The following is a 27040-nucleotide window of genomic DNA, read 5'->3' as shown; positions in this document are numbered from 1 at the left end:
CTTCGAATTACCCCGTTTCCTCCTACGTCGTGCTACCGGGTGGATTTCATCACCAAAAATTTCACCATACAAAAAAGTATTTTTTATTTAATGTTTAATTTAACACGATTCTAGCTGGGTAAAGTAATAGAGGGCTGTATATTGAGGATATTTATGGTATTTATACAATCATTTGTGGCTTATATTTGAAGTTATCGCTTTCGGAAAATAAAAACGCAAGATGGTGATGACAATCATGGTATGGTAATGACTCTTTTATAGACGGTAATGACACTGCATGTACGGTAATGACGATTTGGGAACTAATTTATATATGTATTAAAAACGTATTAAAAAAACAAAAACTTTTTTTTATTGTAAGCCTTTAGAACTTTAATAAACATTACAAATAACATGCTTTTGAACATAAGACTAGCTACATAAATTATTTTTAGAAAATTATAAAAAATACATTTTATTCATATAAATAAATATATAACAAGTATTTTTATTGTATAATTTTAAATAATTTATATTCCGAAATAGGCAATTTATGTATTCATTAATTTTTTTGGGTTTTTTCAATATTAAATCATATTAACAATATTGTACTCTTATTATCAGTTTAAACCCGCATCTTCTTTTATCTACTGCATAACTTGGTATTTATATCATATTATAAAATTGCTGGCTTACGAGTGAGCTAAATTTTTATGATTTATTACTTTTTTTTGATAATTTGATTCATTGCATAAGTTTGTATTTTCGTTGATTTATAAATTAACTTTAAAAATAGCTATAATGATTTAAATCCATATATATATTGTTTAATAGCTAAACATTAATATATAATCAGTGTTTTATAAGTTGCAAGACCCCTACTTGTAATGCATGTCATAAGTTACAAAATGTTAGGTATTGGGTCCGGTGACTACCCAATGTATAATTATTAATTGCTGTAATTATATACATCAATTAATATAATATTATCAAAAAACATAAGGCCATTACGATAGTGAGCCAGTACCGTAGCCTATGGTCGCTTAAAACTTAATATATGTTGCTTGTTTAAATACTTTGTTTTAACACGACTAACATGCAATTACAGACTCTAAGTTGCACGATTTACATTATTAGATAATAAAAAATAAACATTTGTATGTTCTAAGTTCTAAGTGACCTAAATTTTGCCTACTTCAGTCAAAATGTTATTTAAAACTAACCATCCTCTAGTGTGAAAAAAATAGTCATATCTTCTTCTACATTTATTCTACATTTATAAGGTAGACATTATATAGTGTTAGAAGACATAGATAACGTTTTTCAAACATACAGCTTAATTTCATAATGAATTATAGCAAAATAACTAGAAAAGTTTCTGAGAACCGTCATCACCATACACATGAAATCATCACCGGTCGTCATTTTTTCCCGGTGATGATGGGTATGGTGTTGACGATTTGAGAGTTTCTTGTTTTTATTTCTAGAATACGAATAATAGTAGTTAATGTCTATGCTACACAATAAAATTCATGTAGTTTGCCATTCATTTCAATAATTATTTCTAATATATCATTTGTAACTTTTTTAAACCAAAGCATAACGGTGATGATGCTCTGTTGTGACAAACTACGTTTTACAAATTTGTTCGTAATATTTCTCACGATTCAATGATGTGACTTTATAGTGAAATCATTTTTGGCATTCTATATTAAAGTGAAAAACAGGGCAAGGACCTTTAGCGGTATTTCGTTGTTCATACACGGAGATAAGCTCACATTGACATTACCATGACGGTGTTGACGAATATTCGTGACAAAATTTTAAATATTTTTAAATGTACTTTCTCGGTGAAGGAATTATTGCATATTTTCCCATGTGTTAAACAACAACATGGAAAAGATATAAGTAAAAGAAAAATCGCAATCGTACGATAGGTATGCTATAATTTTCACTGCAAACAATAAGGTTCAGATTTTTCCGGTCGACGGTGATGATTTTAGACACATAATAGTAGTTTATGTGACTGCTACATAATGAAAGGCATTAAAATACGAGTGTGGGTTTATGAAACGAATGAAATGAGTTTCATAATAGTATCACACGAGTGTTTTAATGCCTAATTATGTACAGTTACATACACTGCTTTATCTACACACATATTATAAACTTTCTATGATATATTCACTAACCTCATATTACAGTCGCCATCAAATATATCGGAGCGGCCAAGGTGCTCACAAATATCGGAACACGCTTCTATTGTCAGGGCGTTAGAGCGCGTGTTCAGATATTGTGAACACCTTGGCCGCTCCGATATATCTGATGGCGACTGTACAACCGACATTGGGGCACTTTCCTCTCTGGCGGAACTCGCGGATATGAGATGGCGTCTCCGAAATATCTTTATCGCACATTTTACACGAAACTTTTGTTTAGTTACTTTAAAAACAACAAAACAAATTATTTTTTACTACAAACTAATTAAAAGATAAACTGTACGTCAAATGGCGGCAAATGAAAACTTTTTTCACGCATGTCACGCATCCGTAGTTTTTTTTTAAATTCAGAGACAAACTAGAGTCGGGGTCGATTACCATATCGTCCGATACCAACTTACAAGCGAGATTTGTCAATATTGTATGCAATTGACATTTGATTTCGAATAAAACGTCATCTCGACTGATATTAGAATAGGGGTCAAAATCAAACTGCTTTTTTTTTCAGAGATGTTCGAAATTTGAATTTCATTACCAAATCGATTTTGATATAGTAATGAAGCTATTACCACATTTTCACAGATAAGAAATTTGCTGTAACAAAACAGTTTATCATAATGTGGGCCATTATTTACGGATTTTGAAGGCATCATAGAGAGTTTATGATATGTGTGCAGATAAAACATTTTATATAAAAAAAACTATTAAGTTATTGGAGATGGTAATTGAAGGAACATGAAGATAATAGTTCTTAAAAAAATATAAAAAAGTTGCAACTCGCACAACCTACTAGTTTTTTTTATAAAGACCGAACCATAAGTTTTCGCAGGATTTCGAAATCCACCCTACCGTCATCCGATGTGCAGACACCTCCCCCCCCTAATCTGAAATGACGTAATTTATGAATAGCCTGTATCTCATGAACTGTGATAGTTATTATATATACTTTTTAATTTTTTAAACAACATTTAAATAATTTTAACTGAACAAATGTTTTACCAACAGGCCACGTTTTCCTGCTCTTTTGGGTATGACACGGTAAAAATACTGGTCAAAGGGCAGGGTGGTCTCCCTAACTGCGTGGAAACAAGACTTGACATCCCATTGTATGTTGAAAAAGTTATCAGGGCTGCATACAGAAAAGAAGTTGTAAGTTACTAGTTTAATGTTTAGACTGTAATTTACAAGGTCACGATCACCTCATCTCATATCAAGTTTATCAATTGTCACAAATAATAAGCAATGGCGAGCAAACGATGAAATAACTGCAAGTGATGCAGTGGAAGACTCAACCTCAACAGACTTGGCGTGGTTGGCTTACTGTGTACCCGTGATTTGGGGCGACCAAATAGACGCGACAACCCAGGACAGACCATTCTATACTAACCCCAATATCAATTGGCGAATGAAGTTATATTGCTCTCTTTCATGCTTGTTCAGACCCTGGGCTATAGAAAGGGATGGCATTATATCTTCAGTTGCCACTTGGTACTGCGGCTGCTAGGGCCTTAGAACAATGAGAGCCGAAAGAAGCTGCAAATGATGCAATTACTCTATGAAATAGTTACGCCCTAATGTCAGTTATAAATTATACATTAAGCTGCGCTTGTAATTAATTATCTTTCCAGATATATTTGTCTCTGGAACACAGGACTATTCCAATAATGCCTACACATTCATTAACCAGAGACACATTAGCTATCTGTAACGACACAGACCACATCATACGATTTATATGGCTACCGTAAGTTCGATGCGATCTAGAACAATTGTCAGTCAAAACTGATAAAATATTCAAACTGTTTTCTTTGTACATTTACCAAAGACCTCAAAACTACTCTGAGCCTAAACTTTATGGCGTTTGCCTTTGGTTTTTCTTTTATAGAAAACAAACAAAACGACTGGTTTTAGCTACTTTCCGTTTCCAAACATCCATTATCCAATCCAGAATAGGTACTGTACGTGTCATTATATGCAAAAATTCAACTCAATTTAACGCGGGAAGTGTGTCAAGTTCAGCTTATAGGATTATATGACTCCAAAGCAGGTGGAATGATATAAAAGATCGGGCTAGCACAGGAGTGGCGCGACAGTATTTCGCCCGCGAAATAGACTAAGTAATACCCTCCCTTCTACTAAAGTCCCTCTTTATTTAATACAGTTTGGAAAAGGCGGGTAGTCTATCTCGCGGGCGAGATACTGTCGCCCCTCCTGTGCTAGGCCTAAAGATCTCCATAAACATGTCTATGATCTTTATTTAGAGAAAGAATTGCAAATATAGTAAACGTGGTGATGACTCCATGCTGGGGAGTGATCCAGCCAAAGAGCTGTGAGTGGATTACTATGACGGTTTACACCTTGCAAGAACCTGCTACGTTCACGTAAGTTAATTGCATAGCACATTTATATTGGATTTTAGTTGAGACACGGCACGTAAAATCTGGATTTCTATGGTTGACTGGTAGAGAATGGCATTTGGCATAAAGTCTGTCATTTATACATTGTTGTATACATTTTCTGCAATGATAAATAGTTGGCCGATTCAAAGACAACCTCCTGAAATTGGGAATCAACCCGGGACAAAGTGATGCAACATATGATGCAGTGTTCCCTGTGTCCAACTATGTGCACTACAGAAGACCTCATAAGAGCTATCCCCCGGGGGTTAGAGGTGGCAAGATATTGGCAAAATATTATCTAGTCATGATCCCTTCACACGATAAGAAGAATAATAAATATGTACCTCAAAATAACCCTTTAGTGTTTCTCAAGGCCTAGCCAATCCTTTAGGAGAGATTTAGGTATTTTGTAGGTAGCTAGGTAGTCTAACATTAAGATAGTGCCATTGCCAGTATATTATGGCATTGAGTAAAAAACGTTCACGGAGAATTTTATTTATTTACAGCACAACAGTGGCGTGTGAATTGCTAGATTTAACCGAACGCAGACGCTACCAACAAAATGAAATGCTGCGAAAAAATAAAACGGAAAAGTGTAATCAAGAGTTCATAATTACCGAAGAAGGATATTTTCGACCTGTAAGTTTTACTACATTGAAAAAAAGCAATTGCTATTAACACTTTCAACGTCATATATACCTATAGACAAAAAAAAAAAACAAAAAGGAAATAAAAAAAACCGGCACTAACACGAAACGAGTCGACCAACAAAAACAATAGCACACTGAAAAGAAAAAAATAATTATTTTGTCTTCAATAACGCAAGTGAATACCTATGAACTATGTATATACATACTTCTGAAATCAATCACACAAATCTGCGTATTTATATCTTTACAATCTGTTATTTTTGGACTCGTTTCGTGTTAGTGCCGGTTTTTTTATTTCCTTTTTTTTTTTCGGCGGTTATTTTTTTTGTTAAAAAGTTTTTATTTTATAATTTTCTGTGGCTATAATTTATACAAATTATTACATGCTTAATTTTTGATTACAATTAAAATAGCTACCTACCTTCTTCTTCTTCTTCTTCTTTATTAGGGGCTATATAAGGCTCCAAAGCCTATGTATCACTGCGACCATTCCTGATCTATTGTGATCGCCACCTATTACAACTCTCGATCCAACCCTGCAACTTCGAATAGCTGCAGGATCCTTTTGGTCTCGAGAGCCTTTACCTCCTCCGGGCGTAATATGTGTCCGCCCAAGATTAGGTCACGAGTACGCATTAGGCAAGGGCACTCTGTGAGGATGTGCAAGGGCGTCTCCTCCGCCTCCATGCAGAGTCTGCACCGCCCTATGTCACGTTTCCCCATGGTGCGCATGTGCTTATTTAGGCCGCAATGCCCGGTGAGCACCCTTACCAAGTTGCGCAGTTGGTTCCTAGACAGCGCTAAGGCGTTCGAGGACGCCTTTTTGCTGAAGGCCTTGATAAGCGCTTTGGAATGGTTCAAACCTGTTGTTTCTCTCCAGAGTTGAATGGTTTTGTAGTGACAGTAGGTCTTTAGGGTGAGCCGCGTTAGGCTTTTGGGGATACCACAAAAGGGCTCAGGACTGTAGTTCTTCCCCTTAGCCCCTGCTCGCGCGAGTTCGTCGGCCTTCTCGTTTCCTACGATACCCGCATGCCCCGGGACCCAACGTAGAACAACCTTGTTCCTGGCTCCAAGGTTGTTCAATAGTTATGAAGTATTTGAACAAATTAAATTATTTTTCAGAAAATATTTTAATTTGTTTTTATCAAGTAGAAACACTACTATATAAATTATAAACTGAAATAAATGTCATATACTAAGAAAAAGTGACCAAGGCCTCCAGTGCCCCAGGCTGGAATCGAACCAGCGTCCTCTGCTATCGCGGCAGGTGCCTGAACCACTCGGCCACCGGGCCACAGCGACATTAGTCAAATTTTCCAAGTATATGCACTTCCTACTGAAGGCTTGTGGCGCCCCCTGGCCATCTCTAAGGTAGAACAGTATGGTTCGAACCTTCTATCTGGATCATTCTCATGATGATACCGAGCTAGCGAGAGAGATGGCGCTGCCAATCAATACTATGAAGTATTTGAACAAATTAAATTATTTTTCAGAAAATATTTTAATTTGTTTTTATCAAGTAGAAACACTACTATATAAATTATAAACTGAACTGAATTATGAATTAAAATATTTTCTGAAAAATAATTTAATTTGTTCAAATACTTCATAGTATTGATTGGCAGCGCCATCTCTCTCGCTAGCTCGGTATCATCATGAGAATGATCCAGATAGAAGGTTCGAACCATACTGTTCTACCTTAGAGATGGCCAGGGGGCGCCACAAGCCTTCAGTAGGAAGTGCATATACTTGGAAAATTTGACTAATGTCGCTGTGGCCCGGTGGCCGAGTGGTTCAGGCACCTGCCACGATAGCAGAGGACGCTGGTTCGATTCCAGCCTGGGGCACTGGAGGCCTTGGTCACTTTTTCTTAGTATATGACATTTATTTCAGTTTGTTCAATAGTTGCCTGCAGTTCTCAACCAGCCTCGATGTGGTGACATCGGAGGTTAGAGCTAAGAGTGCCGCCTGGCTATCCGAATGGATATAGATAGTATGGTTGCCGTAGTTGCTTTGCAGATTGATTGACGCACATTCTAGAATGGCGTATACCTCTGCCTGGAATATAGAGCAAAAACGTCCTAGGTTTAAGCTGATGCTTTTCCTAGGCGCTTCACCGTATACTCCGCAACCTACTTCAGATCCGGACGACAGATACCTACCTTGCTTTAGCTATTAACTGTTATATTAATAATCCTACTTTAACTATTATTTTGTTCTGTAATATAAATAAATTACCCCTATTTTCCCACCCTTAGGGTAGGATTTTTTTCCAAATTTTTATTATTATTACGACTACTCTGTAAAAGGTTATGCGTGGTCATACGTTACAATCGGTGAGTGAAAAAATCAATCATCCCCTATTTTCCTACCCTTAAGGTTGGATTTTTTTTCCAAATTTATATGGGACCAACTTCGGGGTATACCCTTTCCAATAAAAAAATAATTATCAAAATCGAACATCTCTGTAAAAAGTTATGCGTGGTCATACATAAAGAAAAAAAAAATATACGCGTCGACTTGAGAACCTCCTCCGTTTTTTTCGTCGGTTGAAAAATTAACATACACGCTGTACAAAGAAAATAATACCTATTATCTGTTCTGGGCGCATTTTGCCAGGTATTGGCTTGATCTGTGCGCGTTGAGTGTTTTGCGCAAGTAAAGTAATTCGATATAAGTATTTGTCTTTCTAGGGCATTAACGACGAGCCACCGTACGTGTTGGATATAGAGAAACCACAACCGTTTTACTTGTCGCTGACTATATCGATATCTTCAAAAGGCCAACGCGACGGTTACCCACGGATGCTTTTGAAACAACAGTGGGAGCAGGTACATTGTCAAGTGTATTAGTTTCATTGGTGTACAGTTATGTTAATATATTATTGCAAATTAAATTAAAATGAACTTTATTAAATATTTTACATTCAATATCATCACATAAAAGGCAATTTGTACTAGCCAACATGAGGAAACAACTCAAAATTCGCATAAATATACATACTTTGCCACTCTTGTGGAAAAAATGCAACTTTTTCATTAGTTCTTTCAGAATAAAGTGAGCCTTTACGAGGTGTGGTGAAAAGTATTTTTGCCTTGCATCTAATAATTCAAGCGCTGCCTTACTAAACCATTTCATATTCCCACCTATTGGGTGATATTTATATATTTATATATATATACCTACCTAAAAGATGGAAATCTTATATATAGCCTCGACTTAGAACACTAACACACGAGTTACAAGTTGGCAGTCATTTAACCTTTTGGACGCCAATGACCGATATATCCGCACCACAGGTCCAACGCCAAAGACGGATTAATCGGTCACAGACCACAGAGCAAAATAGACCTACGTGCATATGCATAAAATTCAATTCCAGTTTTGACACTTTGGTGACGTGGCGTCAGAGTGACAGCTTTTGTGTTTGACACGGCGTCGAAAAGGTTAAACACTATTGGATCACCAAAAATGACTAAAAACAATTTTTTTTCAGACTCCACCTTACGATTTATTAACATCAGAACTCCACGACTACTATCAAAGAGGTAGTTCTGGCAACAGTATGACTACACTCGATATTATAAGAATCATAGACGGGATACTATGGTAAGTGCTAATTTTTTTTATTTATATTTATGAAGTGAGGCATTTCATATACTTCAGTTATTTCTGAAATACCACTGAAACTAGAACTGTAAATTAGAGTTTAATTCAGACGGCGCGAGAAATGAAATGCAAGTTTCATTTCAGACCTCAATATAAATGTAGCGAAACGGTCGTGCTACTTCACGCTACGTCTAAATTAGCCGTAGGGCTCATTTAGACGGCGCGCGAACTCGCATGCGATTTTAGTTACATTGCGGACCATTGAGGTTACATAAATTCAGCCGACCGATCAAATAAGGCAATGTAATGCAAATCGCATGCAAGTTTTCGCACCGTCTAAATAAGCCCTTAACCTCGTATGGGCCATCATGCAATATTTTTAATTTGAACCTTGTTGTATAGTAAACTGAGATGAATTCCGTTTGCTTGAGATAGCAATGAACAAAAGAATTGCTGCTTTGTTTGGTTGATTGAAACGGTGTATAAATTGTAATGGACATGTGCGCGGCAGTGTCATAATAGAATTGGGCTGTTTTCTCAAATATAGCACCTAATGTTTGAGGTTATTCAATAGTGTTGAAGAGAAAGTAAGAATAATTTAATTTAACTGATTATTTCAGGGATGCTCTACATAGCAAAATGTTTAAAAACCAAATTCAATATTACGCCAAAGAAGACATACCAACGTGTTCCCATTTGATTACTGCTATAGAGAGCAAGGCGAAATCAAATTTAAGCAGACGGTAATCAGTTTATTATTACCTAAAACACTTCCTTATCATCACCATACCTTAATATCCATTTGACATTGACAACACTTCGAAAATATTGACTAAGGTATGTGGAGAAGACCGTCTACAAGCTCTTTCGTCGCTTCTAACTCTAGTGTTTGTACACGTGTACTTCACTTACAGGAGGTCGGTAGAGCTCAAGGAGTGAAGCTCTTCCTATCTGACTGTCTGAACGAAGTACCTTCGTATACCTACAAATTCTTGACCTATTAATTTATTTTATCTTTATTGCACAAAAGAAAATACAATCGTGCAAAAGATGGGCTTAATGCTATATGGCACTCTCTACCATTCTATTTTACCAGTCAACCTTCATCTTATGAATCCTTGACGGTCTTCCCAACCAAAAATGTTGTAATGTGCCGGTCTTTGCCACATTAACCTTAGTAAAATCAAGTTTTACACGAGAATAGGTAGTAAATGGAAAAATAATGAATGTGGTTCTTAATTTTTAGAGTAACGTCTGGAATTTGCGATGCCATCGTGAATAAAGCCATCTACCACGTCTACAACCTTAACCCGAAGCACGAAATATCAATCTTCGAAGCTGAATAATGGGACTTTCTAGTTGACGACACATTTTCTACGGGACAAGCGCGAGTCGAGTAGTAAAAACGTCTCTAATTATTAGTTTGATTTCTTAGTCTTAATTTTATGAATAAAGTCGAGTTGACAATAATAATCAATTTATTAATTAAACATTCAACAATTATTCTTAAACTATATCACAATCGTCAGGAATGGGACAAAACAAATACAAAAAAATATACCTCAAGGTTTCAGTCAAGAATTTTCTCCAGTCTCAGTTGTATCTTTTTCGGTTTGGGCGAAGCGATGACGGTGACTTTTACACGGTCACCCAGTTTTGGTGTTTGGTTGCCGCCGAGTTTGCTTTTGTGGATGAGGCCATTGTCTTTGAAGCCGCAGTCCACGAAGCAGCCGAATGGAACCACGTTGCGGACGACTCCTGAAATAGGGATTAATTGCATATAAACATTGATATATGTATTTCAAACCCAACCGCCATTAATGCTTGGCAGTCTCGATATTTCGTATCCGGCATGTTAGTCAATGTTAAGGATAGGTACGTCAGGGAAATATCTCAAAACTGTTAAAAAAGCGATGTCGATGCAGGTAACTAATTCGTACAAATAAGAGATGAATGTAAGTATTAACCTTTTCGACGCCGTGTCAAACACAAAAGCAGTCACCCGGACGCCACGTCACCGAAGTGTCAAAACTGAAATTGAACTTTATGCATATGCAGTATGCACGTAGGTCTATGTTACTCTGTGGTCTGTGACCGTTTAATCAGTCTTTGGCGTTGAACCTGCGGTGCCGATATATCGGTCATTGGCGTCCAAAAGGTTAAAATGTCGTTATGCTCCAGTATCCTCAACTTGTGAAGTCTTTTCTTTTTTTTCTGCGTATGTTCCGCTTACGCTTATAAAACTAGGGGTTACAAAACCGTGCGTATTTTAGAAAACCGTCAAAACCCGGTTTTCACAATTGGCCATAAACCTAGTTTTTCCGGTTTACCTATACGATTTCGGTGAAATCGGGGTTGTGACCCCTACTTATAACGGACGTCAAGAAAAGCCTCACCTGTCAAAGTTTGACCTTCCTTCAGCTCATCTGTTGCTTGAATAGCCATAGAGTACACAGGCTTACAGAATACAATAATATTGTCCTCATGCGGCTTCTGTTTAAAAGCATTTACTATGAGCTCCAGAGTGCCAGCGTCGGTTTTTAGCTCTTTACTGAGTGAACTGATGTCGAGGTTTGAGGTCTTCCTTTCAACTAGTACGGCGAAATGTGATTGGGTGAGTTGTTTGATGTCAATGCTGAGTTTCTGTGCGAACCTAAAAACATAAAAAATAAAGTGTAAATGCATTGCGGGGAAATTATTAACCTTTTCGCTGCCACGTCAACGAAGTAATAATGGCAGGCTCACTCCTCCCGATTACCTTCAGAAAGCCGGCACATTGTTGGAATGTGATTTTCTCGATGCCTGTCACTTTGTAAACTGATCCATTCAAACCTTATGATCTAGGCAAGAAGGTTCAAATTGATATGTAAACTATTGTAAGCACAGATTTCTGTTAAAACTTACAATTTCGTAACACCATAACTTTTCGGATGAATAATGGTAGAATCGAGAGGCGCACTCCTGCCGATAATCTTCAGAAAGCCGGCACATTGTTGGAATATGATTTTCCCGATGCCTGTCACTTTGTAAACTGATCCATTCAAACCTTATGATCTAGGCAGATGGTTCAAATTGATATGACAGCTATTGTAAAACATTCTATAAGAACTTACGTTTTCGCAACACCATAACTTTCCGGATGTATAATGGTGGAATCGAGAGGCTCACTCCCCCCGATAACCTTCAGAAAGCCGGCACATTGTTGGAATGTGATTTTGCCGATGCCCGTCACTTTGAGTATTTCGGCCCTCGTCGTGAACCCTCCGTTGTCTTTGCGGTAGGCAATTAGTTTTTTAGCTCGGCCCTCGTTCAGCCCCGATATTCGCCTGAAAAAAAAAAAAATTAGAGGTCAGTTAAAAATAGTAGCAAGCAATTTCTTTTGTTGTTTTTTTTTCGTCAGATTTTGGTAAAACTTGGTAAGTTAAAAGAGCTCGGGCGGAAATAACAAGATATCCCAATATGGGACAGCGAAAATGTATGTAATTTTCCATTAAGTTTCTAAACTCAGTGGAAGATTTGTTAGGACAAAGGTAAATTGCGCTTACCTATATTGTACAAATAGGGAACTATCTATTCACCAAAATGTATCAAAATCTGTCAAAAAAAATCGACAAAAAATAAAAAAAATGGCTACTTTACTGATCAGCATCAGTATGTTTAGCGTCAAGCATTGTTGTTTGTTTCATTCAACAAGACGCGTAAGACGTGCTATGCCTTAGTTAGACTAATAGCTAGCCCCGGAAAATGCCGGGCCGCTGTTAATCGGTGGAGGTAGTGACCGGCCAGCAAAAGTTTCAGTTCCAAAATACGAATGCCAAAGTACGAGAAAAGTGCCGAAGTTGTCTCATTTACATGTGCGTCAAAATTGACAGCTGATAGATGGCACTGCAGGGCTCCGTACATTATGCCGTAATTCTGATTGTCAAAGATGACGTTTACTAATCCTGTTACAGTTTTATGTAATATCACATAATTTAAATAATAGTACTACTTAGGTACAGAAAATTCACTCTCTAACAAAACGCGTCTGTTACGATTAGGACAGATATGACCGCTAGGTGGCGACAGCGCCACGCGCGGCTTATGGCTAGCCATCAAAGTGGTGTGGGACGGATGTACTTGTAGCTACCTGTTGCAAAGCGACGAAATCGCGGAGTGAGCCACGCCTGGTAATATAGGAACATGTATATAGTAAAATTCACCTTAGTAAGGCCAACGAAGCGGTATTGATGTCCACACCAACCAAGCTAACGATCTTTTCAACGGCGCAGTCCAGTGCTGTATCCAACATCTTTGGCGGTATATCGTGCTGGTAAAGGCCTACGCCGAGATTTTTTGGGTCAACCTGGAATTTAACAATAAAGTATAAGATTTAAAAATGTAATAACGTACAAAATGTATGAATAGAGAAGTATTCGCTTAATCCCTCGCTTACCACCGACGCGATGCCGGGTCAGCAAAAATAATCAAATTTCAGGTTAGTTCCTGATTTGCCGGATTCCTGTTTCGCCGGATTTACTTTAGTACGTCACAATCCGAATATACGAGAATGTGACGAAACAATAATCCGGCGAATCGGGAACTAAACAAATTTCAATTCTATTATAATCTAAACTTCATGGTATTTTTTTGGCTGTCTTTTGATCCCCGGAAGTCGAGGGGATCCTCAAGTCCAGATCTGGCCATTGCGCTGTTCTCGAAGCATTTGCGATAGGATCTCTTGCTGCTCGAGTGCAATTTGCAGTACGATTTGCAGCGTTTATGCAGTGCGCGTTGAAAAGTTTCATCATGGTCTGCTATTTTTAGGGTTCCGTACCTCAAAAGGAAAACAACGGAAGCCTTATAGGATCACTCGTGCGTCTGTCTGTCTGTGGGCATTTCTATTTAAAGTTGTACCATGACTCACTTGACGAGTTGAAAATATAATTTGGATTATTTGGTACTTTTTTATGTGATTCTATGAGTAAATATATTCTAGTTTACGAAACACAAAAGAGAATCGTCATATTTTTAGCATAAACCAGTTAAAATTAATATTTAATAGGATGAGGGAGGTTTTTTGCGGTCCGTTTGGTTACAAATGGTTTTTGAAATAGTCAATAAAAGACATACTTGAAGCAAATGTTTTTATGTTTAAAGCATAATAATGTTAAGAAACAACCTAAAAACAATCATCATTGACCAATTTAGAACAAAGATTTTTCATAAAAGGGAATTTTAGGTGGTTTGGTTACGAGGTGGCCCCAAATCGTACGATATTTTTAGGTTTATTAAATAGTTATTGGCATTACTGCCATGTGACGAATAACAATCATTAGAATTAACAAAACATGTGATTATTGTCAAAAAAATTAAATATTTTAGCTTATAAACTTTAAATAAACAATAATAAATACTTTTGAAATCAAGGGGACATTTCCAAATGGACACCCATGTAACTTAATTGACAAAGTAAAGACGAGATCACAATAATCAAAAATTTACACAAATACTCAGTGAATAAAAAAAGGACTACAAAATATGTACCAAAATCAGTAGATAGAGTTTTAAACATAAGAAACTCAATAATACTTAATAAAATATGACTTATTAATTGCACATGAATTAAATAAGTTTAGACAAAGTCACGGTAAAAACTATACATACTCAATGTGCGTGCGACTTTACCGTGTCCGTTTGGTTACATTTTTCTAGTCCGTATATGTGTCCGATATGTTACGCTTCAAATTGTAACCAAAAGGACGTAACGATTTGTCTGATCCAGAATTAAATCTATTCAAAATAATACAAAACTAACAGCAATGTTCAACTTATGTGCTTGATAAATAACTATATGAAACATGGTTTTATTTAATATTAACAGTGTTTTAGTTACTTAAGGTTCAAGCTGCATAAACAGTTGAACAAAACGGACAAAACATTGAGTAAAATTACCGGTCACACACCAGCACGCCTTTGTTGAGTTTGCGAATTGATTGTTTTAAATCAAATTTGACGTTTAAACAAGGTTTTTCTATGGTCACAGGGTTGCCAGGATGAAAAAAAACCTAAAATGTTGGTAAAAAGTATTTCGCTAAGTAGCGAAAACTGCGTAACCAACCTGGACTATGTCCGTTTCACAATTTCGCGGGGACAACGTTTTTATTGAAATTAAACCCTATTATTGATGTTTTTAAAGCTCTTTTTCATCAATAACACATTTTTCAACATTTAAACTATGCCAGGAATGCATTACTTGGTGTTGCCTTCATAGAAAAAATATGTGTAAAAGTCCATCAAAAATTGAAGTCGGTAAAGGGGACAGTACTACGGAGTGATTTTATCATATCTAAAAACCTGATTTTAAGTAAGAAAATAGTGATTTATTGTGCATTAAACTTAATAAATGATGTGTCTATATAATAAATATATTTCAATAAAAAACATCATTTGCCTAGTTAAAAAATTCGTCTTAAGAGTAAAACGCAAAAAATGTAAGGGGACATGCGTAAAACTCGAGGGTACAACCTTAAATGGAGATGCCCCTGTCCGACCATTCCCCCCCTTATCTCTGAAACTACTGGGCCTAAAATTTTGAAAAAAATACACAATAAAGTACTTTACCTATAGATGACAGGAAAACCTATTAGAAATGTGCAGTCAAGCGTGAGTTGGACTTATGTACGGAACCCTTGGAACGCGAGTCCGACTCGCACTTGACCGGTTTTTTCCCCATAATGATCATTTAAAAAACTATGTGCAAATACTTACTTTGATAAGCTCTCCTAGGGGATCGAGAACTCTTCTAGCGATAGACAATGCAGATATGAGGTTAGGGTCCATATTTGGGTGTTCCTAGAACATGAAACAGAAATAGCAACATTCATCTTTTATTCTAACAGACAATTGCATATTTGTATCACTAATAATACAAAGTACACCTTATAATACAAAGTCCCCCGCCGCGTCTGTTTGTATGTTCGCCATAACTACTGAACGGATTTTCATGCGGTTTTCACCTATCAATAGAGTGATTTTTGAGGAAGGTTTAGGTATTTTCTTTCTTCTTCTTCTTTTCAGCATATTTGCGTCCACTGCTGAACATATGCCTCTTTCATGGATTTCCATGTTGTGCTTCCATGTACAGAACAAGTTTAGGTATATAATTTGTTAACCCGTGCGAAACCGGGGCGGGTCGCTAGTTGTACTATAAAACTGCTGGTGGTGGTAGAGTAAGAATAGAGAGTGGTTATCGCCGAATTAAAATATTCGCAGTAGGTTCTTTACATTTTTGTGGGTTTAATTCAAGATTAAGATAATCTACAGACACATTAACCCTTAGAACGTCGGGCGTATTGTGTGTGGCACGTCATCGTGACTCTTGTCGGTATGTACGAAGGTTGATATCGACGTCTTTGACGGTCAAAAGGTTAAATTGAGTATTTGTATTTACCTTTTGGGCCTCCTTGCTAATGGAATAAATCGAGGCTCCTTGCTCCGGCACGATAATGACAGGAATGGAGTCCGATATGCGGTGATATTTGAGCCACGATTCGGTTTCGCGGCAGGCCGTGCCATTCCCTAAGCTGATTAATTCCACACTGAAAAAATCATCAACGTTTCACCCTTTAAATGCCATACCTATTATTATAACATATGTATTATGGCTCCTTTAGACTATCGGCAATGTGATAGATCAGAAATGGGTGACAATTCCATCGTGTGGGCCCGGGCACAATCATGGCCGCCACTTCCTTTGATGTTTGCCCGAAAACCGACGGAATGACGATTACGCTCCATCATCGCCGATAATGGGCCACTGTAGGCCATAAAGCCCCCCACACGATCGGGATCACCCGCAATTGCCCATAATGGCCAATCGTATAAGCCATTACATTAAGAGCCACACACAAATCCCAACCATATAACTTTGCTTACTTGTGTTTGGTTAATAGATTTCTTAATTGTGCAGCGGCAGGATCAAACTTCATATTCTGTCTTAAATTTGGATGAATAGTACACGCTTCTAACTTTTCTCCATCAGAATCTATGATGCCTATCTGTAAGCAAGTAAAAAAGAAATCGTTAAACATAATTATTATAATAAATAAATATTATATTAGATAGAATATGGATGATATTCGAAATACCCGAATACACCTTAAAGTAGAAAAAGCAGAACGTATTTGAACCGATTTAAATTCGCGACCTACGTTACCACCAGAACCCGTCATAATATATATTCTTAAACCTGAGCAGTAGCTCAAGAGCAACAGAGGAAGGCAAGGAGAGCAAGAGGTTTGGACGCAAGAGCAATACCATTATTTCAAATCATAATGATATATGTTAATCATCAACAATGTAGCAATATCAAATTTTCAGTCATATTTACCTTACAACCTGCTTTGAACCCAGGATCTAGCCCTGCTATCCTCCTATTCTTTACTGGTTCAGTCAACAAATACTTCTCCAGATTTGTTGTAAAAGTCTTCACAGCCTCTTTAAGTGCTTCAGTTGTCAGGTCCGTTCTAACTTTCCTTGATAGCCACGGCTTGATAAGGCGGTTGTATGCGTCTTCTAGACCTTTGTGTACCCAGTTGTTGCTCTTCCATAACGTCATACAGAATCTGAAAGATTTATAAACAGTTCATCATGACATACGAGTATTTGTAACGTCGGTGGAAACGCACGATTTTTCAGGCGGTAGAAGATGCTATATCGCGGCTGTATCGCTACTTTATCATGGTAGTTTTGCTATTAGGGCCGATGTTTATTTATTTTATTTTATTATATTAGAAGATTTTTTCTCGCTTTTATTTTTGTTTTGGTTAAAATTTGGCATGTTTGAAGAGCTCGTCCTAAATTCCTAAAACACAGCAGGCCAATTATGATATGAAGATTTTAAAGTTAAATACAACCACAGTTTTACGATTTCATGTATTCATTCAAATAAAACGACTGGAGTCACCATGTCTTAATAGATTCAAATGAATTTGAGCCTTCTTTACTCTAGCTACATTACATATTTTAATAGCAGACATACAGCATAGTTACAATATGGCCCTAACTCCAGTTCTTGGCGTGAATGCTATGCATTAGACATTAATACACATATTCAATAGATATCAATATCAATAGAATATATCAATTCTCACCTCTCCAGCTTCTGATGAAACCAATCAGGTACCACTATTTTAACACTAAGTATTTTTTCGTCTTCTCCTCTATTAACTGCCAACGTCTGATGTGGTTTGACAAACTGCACTGGGCACTTCCACTCAAAATACACTTTGTAAGTGTCAGGGTCAGATTTGGTGTCCACTTTCATATTCTCATTTTCCTTTGGTTTTGTTGAACTTTTGGTACGGTTGGTTTGGATTGTGAATCTGGTTTCCTCTTTCCTGTAATGAAAAAAACAATTGAAATAATTTTAGCCCCATCATCAAACCCTCTTAGAGTCTGTTCGGAAAGAGAAGAGTCATGGAATTTATTGAGCAATACATTCCACAACTCTTCTCTTTCCGCACAAACTCTAATTAAATTTGTTTGTATCAAAATTTTAACACAAATATAGAGAAGTAAATATTTTGGGTGTTGGATGTATTGATGTTAAATTTGCCTCATATTATAAACTGAAATAAATGTCATATACAAAGAAAAAGTGACCAAGGCCTCCAGTGCCCCAGGCTGGAAATGAACCAGCGTTCTCTGCTATCGCGGCAGGGGCCTCATATTGGCTTATAGGCCCCAACATTTGTAAATCAACATTGATAAACTGATAATAATGAGATTAAATTGGAATTTATTTTAGGTACCTATATCATGGCAAAGAAAAACCATGCTTATTTTATGATTAAATAATTAGTGGGTCTATTGCGAATTTATTGAAGTACAAAACGCAAAACTAGTAGAATGCATGCCTTCATGCTTTACCAAAAGCTGAAAATACATATGTAACTCCCAACTTCTATGATCTAATTTAAATTAACTTACAATTTTCTCATCTGTTCAATAACTCTTGTATCCTTATAAATAACATCAGCAATGATGTGTGTCACATGAGTCTCCACTTTGTCCACTGATGACAACTCCTCATTATGAGTGCACAATGTCCGCAGATCCACATACTCTCCATTGAGCAGCTTCATGGCATAAGGCTCTAAGCCTAGATTACGTGCTTTTTCAGCTAGTGATAAGGAGTGGGTCTTTAATGGGGCATACTGAAAATATAAAAGATTGCTCATGGTATAAACAGCAACACTAACTGTACATAGGCGGACCTTATTACAAAAGGCATAAGGTCCACCGATGTACAGTTAACAGTGTGGGCGATGGTACAGTAAAATTAATAAAACTTAATACAATGAAGTGTCTACGGGCTAAAACTTCTTGGATCTCTGAAAGATGTCCTCGGGGTCAACATCAAATGTTTGATAGGATTTCTTGAGGATTTCAGCTGGTTGGACTAGCCTATCCCCCCTCACACAAAATAGTTTATTTGCCGATGAGTTGTGGAAATCTGCCCCTATTGCAATCAATCAAAATATAACATTTATTATCTTACCACTAAATCAATTTCTGATAGATTCCGAGCATTCAAAAGACTTCTTTGAACATCTGGTGTTAATTTCTTAGATTTCCTCAATGTCTCCATTACAGTTTTGGTTTTCTTTTTTAAAGTAGTAATGTTTTGGTAGCTCTCAAACAGTTCTTGAAGCCTAAAATTAGCATTATTTACATTGTAACAAAGAGTATTGTTTTTGTGTTTGATAACTAAAACATATATCAATTTATAAGGCTGAAATTTTCATATGCATAATGCAGTATTGGTCCAAAAGTTTGGACTTTAATGTAAGATTTATGGTCACTGATTCAATAGTATATATTGACAAAGTTAAAAATCAAATGAAAACAAATTTTAATCAACAATAACATAGGCAAAAGAAATAACTAACTTATGATACCATGTCATTTGATTTTGAATATACAAGAAATATACCTGGGATGTTTAAAAATTATGGAGTTTGTGAAGGGTCGTTTTGTTTGAACTTTATTAGTAAATGAACAAAATTTAACTGATCCTTTAACTGCATGCAGAAAATTACATTAATAAAAAACAAACATACCGATCAGGCCTTAAGTAGTCCACTTCAGCTTTTCTATATCTGCAAATAAAGGGTAGAGTACACCCTAAGCCTAGGAGAGAAACAAAACTTTTAGCCAAGTACAGTGGCACCCTCTCAACCTGCGATAACACCTCTGCCTCATCCCATGTAACAATATGCTCGGTATGTTCATATCCATCGTCATCTGATTGATCTGACACTGTTTCTATTTTCTTCGATCTAGCTGCGGTTTTGGGTTTAGAGTCAGGTTTTGCTGGCACCTTAAAAGTTTCATTTTTATCAGTCTTAAGTTTTTTACTGGGCGATGGCTCTTGTTTTGCAACCGCGGCCTTCCGTTTTCGGGTAGTCGTTGTAGGTTTTTCCATTGCAGTGCATAAAATAATAATTAGGATAGCTTGTTTGTCTACTTCCTATACTTAATGTAAATAAAAGAAATCCATTCAAAGGCAAACATGAGCAAAACGACACGAAAGTCGAAAACGGCAAGTTGACTGTGACAGTGACATTTTCGACCGACAGCTGTATGTAAGTACGTTCGAATACCAAATATTCTAATCATAAACACACTTCAGGAACCAGTGTAAACGCCGTAACAGACTACCGCACCGCGACTTTGGTGCGGTGCGGCGCACGTATCGATATTCTAGTGTGTAAGGTGGTCGCGGTACGTGCGTTAAGGACGCAGCTATATGTTAGAGCGAGAAAGAGATATTTTGCCCGCACCAAGATAGCGGTGCCGTGCGGTAACTTTTCAGATATAGCCGGTCAAACAACCTTGTCAGTAGAAAAAAGCGCGAAATTAAAATTTTCTATGGCACGAGATCCCTTCACGCCTACATATTTTAAAATTGCCGTTTTTTTCTACTGACAGAAATGGCTTGACAGACTTTAAAATAATATAACACAGGGGCCCTACCGCGAAAAAAGAAAATGCGTTATCTGCCTCTCTATTACTCTTCCCCATTATTGCGATAGAGAGGCTTATAACTTGCTTATAACGATTTCGATTTTCGTTTTTTGCGATAGGATCTCAGGTTTAAACAAAGCAAAACAATTATTATACTCTGCTGGCACAGCCACCTTGGTGAGTATAAAGCTCTCAATAGTTCTGTTCTCAACAGTGTTGTAGCAAATATTTTTTTGAAAATGTTATCGATAATACCCTTGTATTTAAGTTACACGAAACCTCCGCCAAAAAGCCGCTCCCATACAATCGAAGTTACGCTCTCATTTTAAAACGACATGAAATTTGGTATAAAATGAACAGTTACTTGACATATATAGATGGTCAAGCAAATCTTGTCAGTAGAAAAAGGCGCGATATTCAAATTATCTATGAGACGATATCCCTTCACGCCTACATTTTCCAAATTTGCCGCCTTTTTCTACTGACAAGATCTGCTTGACCAACTATACTTATCTATGTCTGTTAAATAAAGAAATTAAAGTAGATGCTGAGTAAGAATGCGATTGTTAAAGGCTTCTAAAATTAGAACAAGATAAGTCTGCAACGATTTTGATAGCACACGCAGTGGAAGACTTATTTTGAATGTCAAACTTCTATTAAATTTTGACGTATAAATAACACTTGCACCGCGTGTGCTAATAAAATCGTTGCAGACTTATCTTGGTCTAACTTTACATACCTTGCAATAAATCACATGCAATTTTATAAGATAATTTCATAAAAAAAAAAGAATTAATTCAATCGATCAACCAAGTGCCCCAACAATGTATCATGTACCTATCGCAAATCGCATGCAGTTATCGGTGAAGTTTGTAAAAGCCATTTGCCAAAGCCAAAGCAAGACTGCAAGAAAATAAAACGACTAAAAGTACATAAAATAACCCTTACACAAGAAAAATATTAGAGACTAGCTGTGCCCGCGGTTCCGCCCGCGTGGAATTCTGTCTGTGTCAGTAAGCGGCTAATTTCTAATCCTAATTTCTCTCCCTCTCCCCTGGAGGCGGAACTTGAAGTAAAGTTGACAGATGGATATGCTAGAGGACAGTAGACCAGATAAAATATTTTAGGTACCACTAAATAAAACTACACTCCAAAATCAATAGTTTTTTTCGCCCTTATTATAATTTTACACGTGATTTTAACGACAGAGTAGGTGTATATCGGACGATACAGTAAGGTATACGCACGCGAGCGAAAGCGAAGCGGCCTGCCTGGCTAGAGCGCCACTCACCGTGGTCTTCTTCAGACTCCTGAGGAAGAGCGCGTGCCGTTTGTAACCTCAATGCGTTGCGAGACTTTCGCGAATGATTCGATTTTTTTCGGGAAGGCATGGAAATGTGTATAAAATGCGAGTCCCAAATCGTTTGACTCCGCAAACGACCAGTGCCGGATTAAGATATTTTGATGCCCTAAGCATCATCAAGATTACATTGAATTTCTTTGGTAAATTGAGTGACGTTCATTGCCGCATTACAGCTGAGAATGGAAATCAGTAATTTTATCACGAAAATTGACAGTGCCGTAGCAGTAACTTTGCAACAGAGTACCTAATGCTGCTGTAGTCGCCATATCTTATAATGTAATTGAAAACGCGAGCGGAGCGAGCGCGAAAATTTTTCGATATAAAAACGCAATTTGATAGACAGTTGTACATTTTTACTTTTTAGTATGGAAATCAGTCACATAATTTTATCACGAAAATTGACAGTGCTGCAACAGTAACGTAGCAACAGAGTAATGCTGCTGCAGTCGCCACTCGAAAGTCACCTTTGTCATATCTTAGAAAGTAATTGAAAACGCGAGCGAAGCGAGCGCGAAAATTTATCGATATAAAAAACGCAATTTGATAGACAGTTTTACATTTTTACTTTTAGTATGGAAATCAGACACATCATTTTTTACCGGAGTGGCGTCATGACATTCAAGTCGGAACTTCTAAGCATGACGATGACTGGCTGGAGATCCTTAAGCGGAAAAGTCTTCGTTGTGCTCTACCACCTCCTGCGGACTCGCGTTTTGTGTGCGATCGATGTGGCAAGAAATGCCGCGCTGCTATAGGACTTTATAGCCATCAACGGCGATGCGGGACCCCATAAACACACAAGCGCCGCAACAAACATCTACAACAGATGATGTGGCCAATGATGATGATGATGATGATGATGCAGCAGTAACATTGCAACAGAATAATGCTGCTGCAGTCGCCACCCGAATGTCACCTTTATCATATCTTAGAAAGTAATTGATGTGATCCGATAATCGACGATGGCGGAGAAATCCAAAATCCAAACCACCGTATACTATAGGTAATAGTTAGTAATCAATGAAATATGCCGCACGCCTAATCTTATTTTAATTCTATGAATGTTAATATTCTGAACTTTTCGGGGGGGGGGGGGGGGGGGGGGGTTTGAACCCCCAAACCCCCCCCCCCCCCTGGCTACGCCCGTGATCTTCTAACTACTACGTAGCGTGGCATACTGAAAGTAGGTAAAGTATGTATCATAAATATGACTTACCCTGCATGTATTGGTGCCACTTCCTATGGTAAATATTGGTCTATTATTATCTATTATTGGTTGAACATTGCACGTCTGCTGTATGGGTACGGTTCGTGGCTAAAATTAAAAAAAAAACCCTGATTTAAGAGAAAGGGGACGAGGTCACGACGCCACATCTCCATACAAATGTAGTCCCCATTTCCCACCTTGGTAATGTTAATTATAGAAAATATTTTTACGTACCTAATTAGGTGTATCTAACCAGAGCTTCGTTTTTTTTTCAATTTTTATTTATATTTCGGAGAATTTTAAAAATTGTATGGAATTTGTTTATAGCTCTTAAGATTTCTCTTAATCGGAATTTGTGAAACGAAGAGTGCGTATCCAAGGTTAAATTACAATGAAAAGTGTAAAAATATTGTCCGTTGTAAACATATAGGGAGGAAAATGAGGAATTTTGTATGGCGAAGCGGCCATCCCCTATAGTCTTAAATATACTTTTTGTTTAAAATATAATCAAGTTAGTCTGAAATGAGAATATTACTAATGGTCCCGTATAAATTAATTAGCTTTTTCTTACCCTTGAACTGTTACCACTTCCTAAGGTAGTTGGTACAGTGTAGTTTCCTGTAGGTTGAATGTTCCGCTGACACCGATGTGTTATTACCTGCTCAACCTGCTGCCTCTTAAATTGAAGGTTACAAATATTGTGTGTTTTTGTACAACACCTATGTAAATTGACACCAATCTTATTTTTATTATTTAACGTGATAATTCGGCCATTTAAAGTAATTAATGGAAAACTTTACTTTTTTTTTTTTTTTTTTTAAACATTTATTTACATACAATATATATACAGTGGTACTACTAAACGAAATTAATAACTAGCTTAAATCTAAAATAGGCCCTTGAGGCATTGTACCAAGGATGCTGGCGGCATTTCCTCGCTGTATCGCAATGCTGATACGTTGTGCGAGGTAGCCGGAAAATTATTAATGGAATAAAAATGGTAGTATAAATATCAATGTTATACTTAATGTATAAAGTACTTACAATTACGGTAAGATTCTACAATATGAATACCACAGAGCGAATAGCAAATTATACGACTGTTTGATTTTTTTTTATCTGAGGGAAAATTATGCGGAACAAATAAACTTGATAAATCTCCTCGTTTTAATGATGCCACTTACCACAGGTCGATTTAGTCTTTCATATGCAATGCGCTCGTCATTCCGTGGACGCGCAAATGGAACAGTCTGTAAAAATTAAAGCAAACGAGCCCTGAAACTAATTTATTATTTAGCAAAGTAAAGAGTTAAATTTAAACACTTTTCAGTGTATTTATGACTACCTACTTGTATAGTAATGGATCAACATAAGTACCTACAGCTGCTAACAGTTAGTTTTACATCATAACAAAAGCTCACTTCTGACCTACGATAACCGCTTACCATCAGGTAATGGTAGATCATATGCCAGGTTGCAATGTTATAACATAAAAAACACACAGATATTTTAACGCCTGATTTCCGACAAAAAGTCTTCGGTTAAACAACCTTCGACATAATTATATTAATGCCAAACGATCCCTATAGCATATTCAAATTTAATACTAATATCAGACTAATATTAATTATTAACTTACAAATTGAGTACAGTACCTGTGTAACTCTCTGATTATATGAAGCTGGATTTGGTGGTCCTCGTGTGGTGCTAGTTTGTGCGCGTTCAACTCGTTTAGGCGACCGAGATCTATCCCGTATACTCGATGTTGAATCATTGTCCCCCTTAAAAAATCATTTACTTAAAGTGTAAATATCATTCATTTCATACAATTCAAAGCGAACTACAAATAACAACTCTGTAGATATTTCATTATAGTTTTTAATAAGTATAAATAAGAACATTCGTGTTGGTTAGTTAATTACACCTTCATACAACCTTCCACGGATTCATATACTACCTATATGTATGTATTTTTGGATTATACTTGATTTACGTGTAAAATGTAGGTATTATATTGAGCTAATACGAAAACAATATACCTACCTATTTAATATATTAAACCCACTAACTTACACTAACATTAAAGTCCGTATTACATGTAGGTACCTAGGTAATTACATGTACCTAATTAAAAAGCTGAGCTCTGCTGCATGTGCATGTTTCTTTATAACACAAAATACGCAATAAGCGGTGTCAGTTAGCCACAAGTAAGCCAATACACTGAAATTAAATACGAGACGACACCCGCTGGATAGGTAGAGTTTGACCAAGCTAACTCTGCAACGAATTTGATAGCATATATCGTGGAAGTGTTAATATCATAAACGTCACATGTCTATGAAATTATGACGTTTAAAATAACACTTCCACAGTCTGTGCTATCAATTCGCTGCAGAGTTAGCTTTGTCTAACTCTAATGTTCTTTTGAAAACATGAACTGGTTTAAAATGCGCCCGAGACGGATAATTTTATTTATTCATTATTATGAAGGGTTCGAGCGTGCGTACTAAAAGGGGAATCCCTGTACATTCATAATAATATATCGATATCAACGTAACGAAATAGAAATGTAGGTACATCACTATTCCGTTACCAAAGTGTCAAAAGGTAGATAAACATTTTTTTTTCAACTGTCTAGCATGAGATACTTTTTTTTTTTTTTTTATTTATTCATGATACACTAAAATACATTTTATAAATAACATAAAACTCGCCAAACTGTGAAGTTTCATGGCGAGATACGCTCTTTTTTATGCAAGTAACTTAACCTATTTGGGTCATACCCGTTTTATAGTATCTAGTACTTGAGACTCAAGTCATAAATAATAATAATAATGAAAAACGGGTTATATTATATGTACCAGGCGGCTTAGCACGGTCGTGTTTTTATCCCTTGTCACCATGCCTGTCACGTTCTAACAAGTATGTAAGTGCGAAAGGGACGCGCATAGTGATAGTCGATAAAAATGGAACCGTGCTGAGCCCGCAGAGTCGTTAACTTTTATCGTATTGTCCACAGAAGTGACCTTTTCTAAAAACGTGTTTGACCCATTTACTTAATTCTAACAATTTTACAGTTGTTTCTGTGATTTACATTATAATCTCTAAATTAAGCAACAAACAAATGAGCATTTATTTTACCTATAGCTATTTGACGGACATGATAAAACGACTTTTACTGTTTCAAATTTTGAAAACTTCCCAAACATTAAAACGTGAAGACAATAACAACCACTTACAACGAACTCAGAAAACGTTTTACCTATATCTATACCTATACCTACCTATAATATATATCAATAATAAGAGCAACTTTAGTATCCGTTAAAATAATAAATTATTTATAAAAATACTTTATTACCAGGCACGACTGGCACGATCCCATGTCTTTTAAATAATGTTAACGAATCCTTATTCAGTGTTATTAAACAAGTTACAATAATATTTTTCACAGCATTGAAGTGCACACTCTATCACTCGTTCGTTTCGCTTGAATAATAATATTTATCGTCGTTCGTGCTGATAATGCATTCAATAGGTAGTGTTGGCTTTCTAGGTTTCTAGGACGATTATTTTGACTCGATTATGTAGTTTATCAAGTC

The 27040-nt window shown here is 36.7% G+C and overlaps 2 protein-coding genes across 2 annotated transcripts in view; one reads left to right on the top strand and one right to left on the bottom strand.

The window, feature by feature from the left end:
• The window catches only part of LOC134793114 (cilia- and flagella-associated protein 65-like), a 29695-nt gene extending 19433 nt beyond the window's left edge, over positions 1-10262 (top strand). Inside the window, exons 19-26 of the mRNA XM_063764649.1 lie at positions 3204-3347; positions 3827-3942; positions 4460-4579; positions 5104-5236; positions 7941-8078; positions 8744-8856; positions 9477-9599; positions 10103-10262. Of these exons, the coding sequence (XP_063620719.1) occupies positions 3204-3347; positions 3827-3942; positions 4460-4579; positions 5104-5236; positions 7941-8078; positions 8744-8856; positions 9477-9599; positions 10103-10202 (987 nt within the window). The 3' untranslated portion in view covers positions 10203-10262. The remainder of the gene's footprint in view (positions 1-3203; positions 3348-3826; positions 3943-4459; positions 4580-5103; positions 5237-7940; positions 8079-8743; positions 8857-9476; positions 9600-10102) is intronic.
• A 54-nt stretch (positions 10263-10316) lies between these two features.
• Positions 10317-26922, bottom strand: LOC134793123 (uncharacterized protein YdcI). The gene is made up of 17 exons (XM_063764671.1): positions 26800-26922; positions 25094-25219; positions 24623-24688; positions 24010-24114; positions 23444-23546; positions 19962-20214; positions 19400-19553; positions 18829-19055; positions 17991-18236; positions 17228-17462; positions 16774-16895; positions 16289-16436; positions 15607-15690; positions 13059-13201; positions 11970-12182; positions 11253-11509; positions 10317-10614 (listed from the first exon to the last, which is right to left on the bottom strand). The coding sequence occupies exons 1-17, from the start codon at positions 26821-26823 to the stop codon at positions 10427-10429; spliced, it is 2694 nt and encodes an 897-aa protein (XP_063620741.1). The 5' UTR covers positions 26824-26922; the 3' UTR covers positions 10317-10426.
• Between the last annotated feature and the right edge of the window lie 118 nt (positions 26923-27040).

Source organism: Cydia splendana, chromosome 8 (genome assembly GCF_910591565.1).
Source record: "Cydia splendana chromosome 8, ilCydSple1.2, whole genome shotgun sequence".
NCBI classification, from domain to species: Eukaryota; Metazoa; Arthropoda; class Insecta; order Lepidoptera; family Tortricidae; genus Cydia; species Cydia splendana.
Note: the sequence above shows the minus strand (reverse complement) of the source record. Positions and strands in the feature narration are given on the sequence as shown.